Here is a 13,243-nt window from a genome sequence, read left to right on the forward strand (position 1 = left end):
TCATACAATTTTATGTAAGGATCCCTTTTAGAATTTATCTGAATTGAGCCTTATTAGAATAATTTCATTAATCTATTACATTAAATAAGCTTTATGGGCCAAGGTGGCTCTGTGCATAATATGTATATATGTACAAATAAGGCGGTCATAACTCCGCAAGCTGACAAGAATTACTGTCAGTAAGACTTTAAAGCACACCGTGGCATGTGCATGTGTGTAATATGTCGAATCTTAAACTTCGTACCTCGTAACTTCTTAATAATATAGTACATATTAGGTTCAGCACTGAGGCCAATGAGTACTTATTAGGAAATTCTTTGAACATGATAATTTTCATCACTCACTCATGCAAATACCGATATTGTAAAAAAACTACGTAACCTGTCGTAGGGTTAGGTATGTTTCTTTTTTGTTTAACTTATTATATTCATTAGTAAGAAATTTTTAATTTTTTTATTTTTTGCGTCCCGCTATACTTGTACTAAATATACTACAGAATTTGTTTATTTAGGACACATAACAAACTTCTAAAATTATTAGTTTTTTTTCCTAAATAGTATATAAAGTAAAGAAAAGTAAAGTAACAGCCTGTAAATTTCACACTGCTGAGATAAGGCCTCTTCAGGAAAATAAATAAGGGCAGAAAAGAATTTAAACCAATAACGTCTGCTTGTAGAGATGGGGAAGGCCTAATTTTGGGAGATAAAGGACAAATATTAGAGAGGTGGTCCCAATATTTTCAAAATTTGCTGAATTCTCAGCCTAACAATGAATTGTTTCCATCAGGCCAGCCTGTGGTTGACACTCATAATACCACACCGTCTCTGGAAGAAGTGAAATCCGCCATACAACAACTTCAGAACAACAAAGCACCTGGAATGGATAACATACCCAGTGAACTTATAAAATATGGCGGAGCTTTTCTAGCGAAAAAGATTTACAATCTCATTAAACTAATCTGGGATAGGGAAACAATGCCAGGCGAGTGGAATGTCGCTCTTATATGTCCACTCCATAAAAAGGGCGATATTTTAGAGTGCAGCAACTACAGAGGCATATCACTTCTCAACACCTCATAAAAGCTCCTTACCAACTTACTTTTCAAGAAGATTCGTCCATTTGTTGAGGCCCGTTTGGGAGAATATCAATGTGGCTTCCGTCCTAATCGTTCAACGATTGACCAGATATTTTCCCTTAGGATGATCCTTGAAAAGGCACACGAATTTAACATCGACACACACCATCTGTTTGTTGATTTCAAGGCTGCCTATGATAACGTGAGCCGTGACTTTCTTTACAAGGCAATGGAAGAAACGGGTATACCAGCTAAACTCATCAGTTTAACAAGGATGACTTTGAGTAATACTGAATGTAGAGTGCGGATTCAGTCAGATCTCTCGAACATCTTTCGTGTGGTGACCACAACGGTCTTCGACAAGGTGATGCGCTTTCCTGCCTTCTATTTAACATTGTTCTTGAGAAATGTATTCAAGATTCCAAAATAAACACCACGGGAATTATCTTCTATAAATCTGCTCAGTTGCTGGGGTACGCTGATGACATTGATATTATAGGAAGATCCGCCAAAGCTCTCGAAGATGCATTTATGGCCTTAGAAAATGCCTCAACTCCTGCTGGACACCACGTCAACACTGATAAGACCAAATACATGAACGCTTCAAAACACCAGCGAGAACACCAACCGCAAGTCATCTTTGGTGACAAGAACTTTGAAAAAGTTGACCAGTTGTATTTGGGCTCCCTAATAACAAGCAGCAATGAAATAACTGAAGAAATAAATCGACGACTTATTGCCGCAAATAGATGCTACTTCGACCTTCTTCGCTATTTACGATCCAAACTCTTATCGAGAAGAATTAAAATACTTCTTTACAAGACCTTGCTTAGACCCATATTAACCTATGCATCAGAAACGTGGGTTCTGAGCAAAAGAAGTGAGGAGATGCTGCTTGTTTTTGAGCGCAAAGTACTGAGACGCATATACGGTCCCTTGAGAACGATCGGTGGCGCATAAGATACAACCACGAGCTGTATGCCCTGTATGCCGAGCCAAATGTGGTTGGGCACATAAAAATTGGACGTTTGAGGTGGGCTGGTCACGTGCAGCGCATGGATAATACCAGAATGCCTAAACTACTTGCAGAAAGCCAACCAAAGGGTCGCAGAAACCCAGGAAGACCAAAGCTTAGATGGCAAGATGGTGTTAATAAGGACGCAAGATCTGCGGGAATTTCGGACTGGAAAACAACATCTCTCGATAGAAAAGTCTGGAGAGACCTACTTGACCAGGCCAAGGCCCACAAGAGGCTGTAGCGCCAGAAATGATGATGATGAGATAAGGCCTCCTCTTCCATTAAGGAGGGGGTTTGGAACATATTCCACCACGCTGTTCCAATGCGGTTTGGTGGAATGCAAATGTGGCAGAATTTCGATGAAATTAGACACACGCAGGTTTCCTCACGACATTTTCCTTCACCACCGAGCACGAGATGAATTATAAACAGAAATTAAGCACATATACATATACAGCAGTGCTTTCCTGGGTTTGAACCCTCAATCATCGGTTAAGATGCACGCGTTCTAATCACTGGGCCACCTCAATTGTATATGCGAAAATCTTTCTCTAGATTCACTCTATTTATTAAAGAAAGCCTCATCAAAATCCGTTTCGCAGTTTTAAAGATTTAAGCATACATAGGGATATAAGAACAGATTGAGATATGTTGGCGGACGAGCAAACGGGCAACCTTATGGTAAGTGATCAATACCGCCCGTAAACAAAGGAACTGTAAAAAATATTAACGATTCCTTAAATCACCAATACGCCACCTACCTTGGAAACTAAAATGTTATGTTCCTTGTGCCTGTTGTTACACTGGCTTACTCACTCTCATAGTAATCACCACTGATCATAGTCAATGGTGTAATGTATATTTACCAGTCCTTACATCGCCAATGCGCCACCAATCTTGGGCACTAAGATGTTATGTTCTTTGTACCTATTTACACTCTCCCTCACCGTTCAAATCAGAACAACAATATTGAGTACTGCGGCTTAAAGAGAGAATATCTGATAAGTAGGTGATACTTACGCAGATGGGCTTGCACGAAGTACCACCAAGATTATTTTTTGTTTATGTTATTACATCAATTATAGTAGAGCGGAAAGATTCATTACAAAGTGAATTAATAAAAAAAAATGTAATAGCAGAATTGGGACATAACGTTAGAATGATTAAGAGTTATCATTAACACAATCTAAAATTTTGAACTCATTTTTTATTTTTTAATAAGTTACATACTATTAAATAAATATTTTTAAAAGTTATATAACAATTTTTATAACAATTCAGAACCTTTGCCTAAAGTCAAGACGTCACTTTTTCAACTAACTTATAATTGTCAAACGGTTTTTTTTTTTCGCTTGCGTTAGCTTTGGTTGACACACGTGTTAGTGAGATATCTGTGTTTTTATATCAATTCTTTGTATCTATTTTGTGAATTTTCAGTGCAAATAGTTTCATTTTATGGTTTCTGGGTTTTACTAACATAATTCGGTTTCGGTAAGTGTTATTTTTCTTTTGATTATAGATATAGTATATTAGTTAAGTTACAGTAGTTAGTGTATAATGGATGTCGATCCGCCTCCCGAACCGCCTGATCCCGGGGGTTCGGTATTACAATCTGATCCTTCAACATCCTCTTCTCGCAAACGCTCCGGCGATAAGTCTTCTTGCTCACCTGACTCTTCAAAGAAAACAGTAATCCACCCATCTACCGCTAGTCCCTCTATCCAGAATGTTTACGTTAATCCTTCGTATATTGATGGCCCAAAAAGTTACACGGATGACGACAAAGGTCCCTTCATTGTCCACGTCTCTCGGGAAGTAGCTGATCCAGCTGCAGGCAATTCAATTAGAGCCATTAAATTCGGACAATTTCTTCATAAGCACAAGATTGGTTCTATTATGAATGATGGTGTCAAAAATGTTGGAAGGAACAAAATAGAAATACAGTTTGCTTCAGCACAAGCTGCAAATAGTTTTTTAAAGAACCCAGTCTTAGCATTGTGTAAGTATACGGCTAGCCTTCCTACTTATAACATTACCAGAATGGGACTAATAAAAGGCATCCCAGTGGACTGGTCTATGGAGGATCTTATGGAGTCAATTGAGCTTCCTCGTGGATGTGGGGAAGTAATAAAATTGAGGCGTCTTAACCGGAAGACTATTAACGAGGGAGTTGTGTCTTGGATCCCAACTCAATCGGTAGTCATAACTTTTAAAGGTCAAATCCTCCCTGGCAAAATATACTCATTCCATACATCCCTTCCCGTTGAAACATACAATCTCCCCACAATAATATGCCTAAACTGCTGTCGTTATGGCCATGTTCGGACTCAGTGTAGATCTACTCCCAGGTGCTTTAAATGTTCTCAATCTCATACAGGTGATTCGTGTGAGGTTACTAAAGACAAGGCTACATGTTTACATTGCTCTGGCAAACACTTTGCCACAGACAAGGATTGCCCTGAGTATTCTCGTCAGCAATCAATTAAAATTGTAATGTCGCAAGATAATGTTTCATACATGGAAGCTGCCTCTCGCTTCCCCAATGTCCGTAAATCCTATGCTGAGGTAGCAAAAGAGTTGTTCTCTGCTCCTAAATACGTCCCACCCTTCCCTGGTCCTTCAAAGTCCACCTCCAATCCTACTATATCTTATAGACAAACCATTGTCCGCGCTCCCTCCCCTAGACTTCCGCAAGGAAAGGGGTATGATAAACATGCCCATCAGGCCATACTTGGCAACTGCCCCTCCTCCTCTCCTAATGGTTGCGCTCTAAATGTTCCTCATCCCTCCCCACCTAATAATAATCCAAATTTATTGGAACTACTCACCAAAATTCTCCTAAATATCCTCAGTACATGCAATGATGTCCCATTACCGTCCAACGTTGCCAATGATTTATCCCAATTATTTACCATCCTTCAAAATGGCCCCAATCAGATTCCTTCAATGGAATTGTCAAAGCATCCGTCCTAAGAAACCTGAACTCCTCTCACTTATCAATTCATATAAACCTGTCATTATTGCCATCTCTGAGACATGGTTGATTCCTGGCTCTCGTTTTCGGGTACCGGGTTTCTCCTGTTTGAGGGATGACAGAAATGCTGGGTATGCTGGTTGTGCCATCTTGATCAGGCACTCCATTCCCTTCTCCCAAATTCCCTTACCTCCTTTTAGCCAGCTCATCAATGCTGTAGCTATCAAAGCCTTCAACATCTCCTTTTTGTCTATTTACATTCCTCATCCTAGTCCTTCACTTGCTCCTGAATTACACTCCATTTTTTCTTCCCTCCCAAGCCCTGTTCTTGTTATGGGGGATTTTAATGCCCACCATACATTATGGGGTTCCTATTTCTGTGATGGATTTGCCCCCTTGTTGGTGGACATCGTTGATGATGTAAATTTTTGCATTCTCAATGATGGTTCGCCGACTCGTAGGGTTTATCCTAATCAGAATCCTAATTCTGCTATTGATTTATCCATAGCCTCCCCATCCCTTTCCTCTCAAATATCTTGGAATATCCTCCCATCTACGTTTGGTAGTGACCATTTCCCTATCCTTCTTTCATTAAACAACAGATCCATTGCTCCATCCAAATTATCCCCACTTCTAAAATATAGGCTTAATAATGCTAACTGGTTAGGATACTCTAACTCTATTGATGTCATGTTAAGCTCTCTCCCTGATTTTGTGAATGGTGAAAATGCTCTTGCTTACTACGAGCTTTTTCTTAATATTATTAAATCCTCCGCTGATTCCCATTTCCCACAAAAAAATCTTAATAAAAAATTTTGCATCTCTCCGCCTTGGTGGGATGAAGAGTGTTATTCCTTAGTCCAACAGAGATCTGAAGCCGAAGAGTCATATAATGTATCTATGACTCCACAAAATTTTATCAAATATCAGCATATAGATGCCAAAATTAAAAAACTATTTTCCAGAAAGAAAAAACAGGGTTGGACCAATTTCTGTGAATCCCTTAGTCCTCGGTCTCCCCCTCAAACAGTTTGGAGAAATCTTAAGAGATTTCGTCGCTCCCTTGATTCTGATAACCCAAACGCCTATAATCCGTCCGTATGGCTTAATGATTTTACTACCAAACTTGCACCCCCCTTTGTTCCATGCCAGGATAGTTTTATAAATTTTACTCAATCATCTACCTCAGATGATATGGATAGTCCGTTTACTATCTCAGAGCTACACACAGCTCTGAACGGACTGAAGGACTCGTCACCAGGGGAAGATGGCGTGCCCTACTCTTTTATAACAAACCTCAGCGATAAAGCTAAATGCGTCTATCTGAATATAATTAATGCTTTTTTCTCAGCAGGAATCGTCCCGGAATCTTGGAAGTCCCAAATTATTATCCCCATACTCAAACCAGGAAAAAGCCCTTTGGACCCCAATTCTTATAGACCCATTGCTTTATCGTCTACATTAGTGAAAGTTACAGAACATCTTATAAAAAATCGTTTGGAATGGATAATGGAAAGCAGGAATATTCTCTCGCCCTCTCAATTCGGCTTTCGAAAGGGTTTGAGTACTCTTGATAGTCTCAGCATTCTCACGACAGACATTCGAATAGCCTTCTCTAGCGGAGAGTACCTCGTGGGTGTTTTTCTAGATATTTCTTCGGCATATGATAATGTTCTTCTTCCGGTACTCAGGCAGAAGCTGCAACAGCTGAGTATCCCTCCGAGGATAACTCATTTCATATGCAGTCTGCTATTTTGCAGATCAATTTCCATTAAACATCAAAATCGTATTCTTCCCCCCAGGTTTGTCTGGAAAGGTCTCCCGCAAGGATCAGTTCTAAGCCCTCTGCTTTATAGCATTTATACCCATGATCTCGAATTGTCAGTGAATAACTTTTGTAACATACTTCAATATGCTGATGACATTGTTTTGTATTTTAAATCTTCATCTGTTCAAAATTTAACTTTGCATCTAAACTCTGCTTTACATTATCTTGACCTATGGCTCTCTGACCATGGCTTGTCTTTGTCTATTGAAAAGACTCAGGCAGTTGTTTTCACTAGAAAAAGACATTCGACTTGTTTTGTGGGGATCAACGTATCAACTTTGTCAACAAGACGAAATTTCTAGGCATTATTCTCGATAACAAACTGAATGGAATTTTTCACTCTGAGCATATTATTAAAAAATGTGAAAAGGCTATTAACGTCCTTAGAGCAGTCTCAGGAGTCTGGTGGGGAGCTCACCCCTATTCTCTCAAACTACTGTACAATGCAATAGTTCGTAGTCATTTAGACTACGGACTGTTTGTCTTAGAACCCCTAAGTAAATCCGTGTCTGAAAAACTCAACAAAATTCAATACAAATGCCTCAGAATAGTCATAGGAGCTATGAAAACTACTCCCACTAACGCTCTGCAAGTTGAATGTGTTGATCCTCCGCTTCAACTGAGAAGACAATTTTTATGCGACCGTTTTGTAGTAAAATCTTTACAGTTATCCTCTCATCCTCTTTGGTCCCGTCTAAGCGAACTGTCCCAACTCTGCGTTCGCTCTAGAAGTCCTTCCTTATTATTAGATAGTTTCTTCAAATTTACAACACTCCCACACCCTATCTTAAGGTTCCAGTCAAATCCTCTTTTTTCTACTCCATTCAGATCTCTAGTCTATAATCCATCTATTATTACAGATCTTGGTCTTGTTAAAGGGGCCCCTGATTCAAACTCTAAATTTCAAAGATTTCTTCATCAAAATTGGTCAAATCATTTACTTATATTTACTGATGCCTCTAAACTATCCCCTGACAGCTGTGTCGGCTCAGCCTGTTGGATACCCAAATTCAAAATTGTTCTTCAATTTAAATCCCCTCCTGAAACATCCATCTTTTCTGGTGAAGCAATTGCAATTTTAGAAGCCATCCTTTTTGCCCACTCCCATGACCTCAAACACACGTTAATTTTGACAGACTCTTTGAGTTGTCTGTTGACTATTAAGGAAAACCCGTTTCGTAGTAAACGAAAGTTTTTCATCATCCTTAAGATCAGGGAAGCATTGTTTTCTTGTCATCAAAAAGGGCTAGATTTATCGCTTGTCTGGATACCAAGCCATTCTGGTATTCCCGACAACGATACTGCAGATTCGTTTGCTAAATCTGCTATAACAACTGGCTCACTTGATCACTTTAAAAATTCAACTCAAGACTTGTGTGCTCTAGCGAAAACTCATCTTCTTAAATCCTGGAACTCTGATTGGGAAGTATCATCAAAATCTAAAGGTAGATTTTACGCAACTCTACAACCAGGTATTCCAAGGCGTCCTTGGTTTTCTCATCACAGGCAAGCTAATCGTTGGGTCACCACAACTATCTGCCGTTTACGCCTTGGACATGCATGTACGCCCGTTCATCTTTGTAAAATTAGAGTAAGAGATCACTCTTTGTGTGAATGTGGCCTTGACGAAGGTTCCTTATCCCATATACTGTTTTCTTGCCCCAAACTCCTCCATCCTGTATACGACGTTCTCCCTCCCAAAGTTCCTCGCCCTATTAATGTTGAATGTTTGTTAATGTGTGTGTTTAGTCCACTTTGTAAATTTTTATGTAAATATATTGAGCGTAATAAAATTAAGTTGTAAATATTTTTGTGATCGTTCTTATTTGATGTTTTAATAATCATTTTATATGTTTATCTAATTATGTATATATTATTGTATTGTTTTAGGTTATGGGTTAACAGAGAGTCCACTACTATTGTGCCCTTAAAATGAATTTAAGCCTGCAATCTCGACTGCACCGTTCAATCTCCATCGTGTCTTCTCCATCGCACGTGACATTGGCGAAATAATCTGTGCCCTCTTAGCACAAAGAAAAGCCATAAAAAAAAAAAAAAAAAAAAAAAATTGTCAAACGTCAATTTTGACATGAAAATATTTTGATCAGCATTCAGCTGATATAGTGAATAATTTGCGTTCCTCTTTATAATTTATATACTTGAGAAGGCAAAAATATTTATGCATCATACGCTTCGCCTAGGTGATTTGGTGTTCTAGAAATTAATATCAATACATCAGTATTCAGTAATCACGTGTATATTATCTTTATTGTAACACTTTAGGTTATTCTAGATCAATGAGTACGACGGGGATAATTACGAATGCTATTAGAAGTAAACTTCAATCAGCTTTACAAACGAAACATTTAGAAGTTATAAATGAGTCCCATATGCACAATGTACCCAAAAACGCTGAGACGCACTTCAAAGTTGTTGTTGTGTCAGACAAATTCGATGGACTAGCTTTAATAAAGGTGAATAAATTACATTAAAATTCATTTTTATCAATATTCTTAACTATAACTAACAAATTTAGCAGCACTTTCGTGGAGTTAAATACTAAATTGTACATAAAAAAATATATTAGTTATCGTCCACGGCGCCTCTTTCGTTTTAGAGCTTGGTTATCTGGTGTTAGACATAGAATACCTTATTACCTTGTAGTTCAAGCTTGCTTCATAACAGAATTCATCACATTTGATTTGGTGATTGGTTTGTGTGTGTGTGTAAGCCGAAATAGCACAGTGGTTAGAACGCATGCATCTTAACCGATGATTGTGGGTTGAAACCCAGGCAAGTACCTCTGATTCATGTGCTTAATTTGTCTTTATAATTCATCTCATGCTCAACAGTGAAGGAAAACATCATGAGGAAACCTGCATGTGACATATTTCATTGAAATTCTGCCACATGTGTATTCCATCAACCTGCATTGGAACAGCGTGGTGGAATATGTTCCAAACCTTCTCCTCAAAGGGAGAGGAGGCCATTAGCCCAGCAGTGGAAATTTACAGGCTGTTGTTGTTGTTGTTGATTGGTTTGTGAAAGAGTAGCAGTAATAGAATCCCAATATTAGCCATACATTGTACTCCATCTAATAAAAAGAAAGACATTCTCAAGAATTGATTTGTAAATGTGTCTTACACTAATATCACTCGTTGCTCAAAAATTTACACTTATTCACCTGACAATATCTTGGTTAAACCCACAAACACAGCACTGACACATTAACCCATCAAAAATAGTATTCATCTAAAATTTTAAATTCAACATAGGAACAATGTTGTTTAAGTAATTTCATACTACTTACCTATAATACAACATGAGTGTATAAAAAAGTTAAGTTAAGACAGGGATTTGTTAATATTCCATGCAAAATAATAAGTATTTAAAAAAATGTCGACATTACAGACATTTTTTGTTCTAATTGTAGTTCTTTTTTCTTCATTACAAGGAGTATTTTGGACTAATGTGCTCACAAATATAACTAACAATATAAACAGTGTTTGAAATATAAATTATTCCATGTGACTTACTCCTTCCTTATCACTCACGCAAGTAAACTGACTCACTCATTACTCAAACCAAAACAGAAATATTAAGTATTCCAACCTGCAATACTCCACAATTGCTTACCACTTATTGAATTGTTAATAATATTATTCAATTCCTATTTCAGAGACATCGGCTAGTTAATGATATACTGAAAGATGAACTTCAAAATGGTGTACATGCTTTATCCATAGTAGCTAAAACACCAGAACAGTGGGATGCAAGTGATAAAGTGGTAGAAAGCAGCCCTAACTGTAGAGGTGGATTTGGTAAATAAAATCAAATATAGAGTAAAAATCTAGTTACTCACAAAGGCACACCACAAATATTAAATTACTATCATCATGCATTAGTATGAGTGACTCTCATGCTTATAAGACATCATAGTGTGTGTGAGGCTAAGAGTAAAAACAGCAAAAAATATATAGTTGTTTTTTATTATTAATAATTATTTTGATGTGAAGGGCACACCTTTATGAGTGAATAGATGTTTATATTTAGTTAATGTTATAAATTAAATTTAGATATTTAAGTTTAATAAAAGTATGAAAAATATACATTGTGTTTTAATTCTATCACAATGAACATTGCTTTGTACCCTAAAACACGAATGAGATCTTGAAACCATGATAAAATACCAATAATTGTATAAAAATAACCATTTGACTAGGACCAGCGTCTTATATGATCCACCTGACAACTACTCTCTACTACGTACTACCACCATAATGATGCTTTTGATACTTTCGGGAAACAATCGCTTACTTTAAATTAAAGCTTAGGAAATCCATGCAGTCCTCAGAATTCCGGCATGTTAGGTTCTCTATGACATTGACCTCACTACTACAAGTAAATTCTCCTATTCCGGAAATCGAAATATATTTTTTTTATGGAATAGGTTGGAGGAAGAGCATATGGGCCACCTGATGATAAGTGTGACCACTTCACCCATAGACAATGACGCTGTAAAAATATTAACTATTCCTTACAACGTCAATGCGCCACCAACCTTGGGAACTAAGATGTTATGTCCCTTGTGACTGTAGTTACACTGGCTCACTTACCCTTCAAACCGGAACACAACAATAGTGCGTATTGTTGTTTAGCGGATGAATATCTGGTGAGTGGGTGGTCACTCACCAGGCGGGCTTGCACAAAGCCCTACCACCAAGAAAATATGTATGCTTGAGGAATAGTGTCAAAACCTTGTTCGAAGATTGCCTGTATACGTAAAAACTAGCATGTGTTCTTCCTTGCAGCTCAACCTTCATACCATATGTTAGCGAGTAGCCCTAGCCTTCACTATGGTGTTATGTCATTGCATTATACCATTCATTATATCACATTATTATTAGTAGGTACATATTATAAATATAACAGGAACTATTACATTTACTTTATTATTCACACAATTATTATTGTAATTAATTAATCAATCATTTGTACAACTGTAATGAATATTATTTTATATGGAATAACATTTCATACTGGCACATAGCACTGCTTCGTTCTTTGAAAATGATTTAGCTGTCATAAGAAAAACAATTGGATGATTGTCAAGCATTGTAAAAAAAAATATGAAAGAGGTTATCATTGTAAAAACGGATTCATCACTATATCACGAATTACTGAAATTACACATATTTCATTAAATATGGTTCAGTGGCTTGACCGTAAAAAAAATACTTTACTTCTATATTTACAATGGTAGTACGATATATCCGACGACCTTAGATAAACAATTATAAATATATTTTATGCCATAGGTACGTACGGCTATGTTTAGCTACAACAAAAATATATAAAATAAAGGATCAATGCTAAGTTATAATATCTAATTTAGATTCGAATGCCCTGTTTATATGACATAATTATTATCACTGTTTCAATGCAGTCTTAATCCACTGACTTACTTTTATGATATAGATATAATGAATGTAAATGAAACATAAACCATTTGTAAACATTTTATTACATTTAAAAAGATTCAAATATCTTACAATCAAGGAATACTTTTATTCATACACACTGTACATCACTCTTCAACCCCGTTTTTATTTGTGATCACAAAAATATTTTTTACCAATATGTATTCTCTTTAAATTATGAATATTTTATTTTTATTTCTATGACAAAAGTTCATATTAAACTACATAGTTTCAAATGATATTCAATTCAACACATTGATACACTAACAAACAATTATTATCAGTGAAAATATCATAGCAGGTGGCTATTATGCAGACACAAAAGTCACATTTACAGATATACACACATAATTTGAATAAATATACATAAATAGCTACTAACAGCTGCTCGGTATGAAATATTCACCGAAAACTGTAAGATCATACCTAATTTAGTAATATGCATTAAAATCTCAAGTACAAAAATATGTTATTTTAACTCAGCATCAAACACTTGTAATGACTTTGAAAATGAACATATGTTTCATTTCTTGTGTCTTAAAATTTGAGGTATAACATACAGAGCCTAGTATTAATTAAATCGTTTTATTATCTGTATTGCTTCGATAGACAAAACAAGTATGTGAAAATTATCTGCCATGATTTACATTTTTCTAGAACATTTCTTGTAAAGATATTTTGATTATAATTTATTTAAACAGAAACACTGATTGAGTACCACGTTATATGCGCTCTTTTTACAACCCTTTTGGGGACAAATAATTTACCTAATTTTCATGTTATTTTTACAACCCAGACACTTCTAAAGCCTGTATTACAGATACAGCTGTTTGAGCCAATATTATAACTCTACTGACAATATAATAAA

General features: G+C 36.6%; 1 protein-coding gene across 2 annotated transcripts; it reads left to right on the forward strand.

Annotated features, from left to right (window-relative positions):
• The first annotated feature begins 8,980 nt into the window (after positions 1–8,980).
• LOC124532526 (bolA-like protein DDB_G0274169) lies at positions 8,981–10,957 on the forward strand. 2 transcript variants are annotated; one of them, XM_047107461.1, is made up of 3 exons: positions 8,981–9,096; positions 9,189–9,369; positions 10,575–10,957. In XM_047107461.1, exons 2-3 carry the CDS (start codon positions 9,193–9,195, stop codon positions 10,722–10,724), a joined length of 327 nt encoding a protein of 108 aa, XP_046963417.1. In that variant the 5' UTR covers positions 8,981–9,096; positions 9,189–9,192; the 3' UTR covers positions 10,725–10,957. The 2 variants fall into 2 exon arrangements, with proteins under 2 accessions (XP_046963417.1, XP_046963416.1); XM_047107460.1 differs by having other exon boundaries at positions 9,179–9,369; positions 10,575–10,955.
• The last annotated feature ends 2,286 nt before the right edge of the window (positions 10,958–13,243 follow it).

This window comes from Vanessa cardui, chromosome 9 (assembly GCF_905220365.1).
Source record: "Vanessa cardui chromosome 9, ilVanCard2.1, whole genome shotgun sequence".
NCBI classification, from domain to species: domain Eukaryota; kingdom Metazoa; phylum Arthropoda; class Insecta; order Lepidoptera; family Nymphalidae; genus Vanessa; species Vanessa cardui.

Bases quoted from the DNA above. Each gene is read 5' to 3' on its own strand.
- LOC124532526 (XM_047107460.1), top strand. From the start codon at position 9,075: ATGCATCATACGCTTCGCCTAG. The intron at 9,097-9,178 runs GTGATTTGGTGT...GTAACACTTTAG, and splicing joins GCATCATACGCTTCGCCTAG to GTTATTCTAGATCAATGAGT. The intron at 9,370-10,574 runs GTGAATAAATTA...TTCCTATTTCAG, and splicing joins ATGGACTAGCTTTAATAAAG to AGACATCGGCTAGTTAATGA.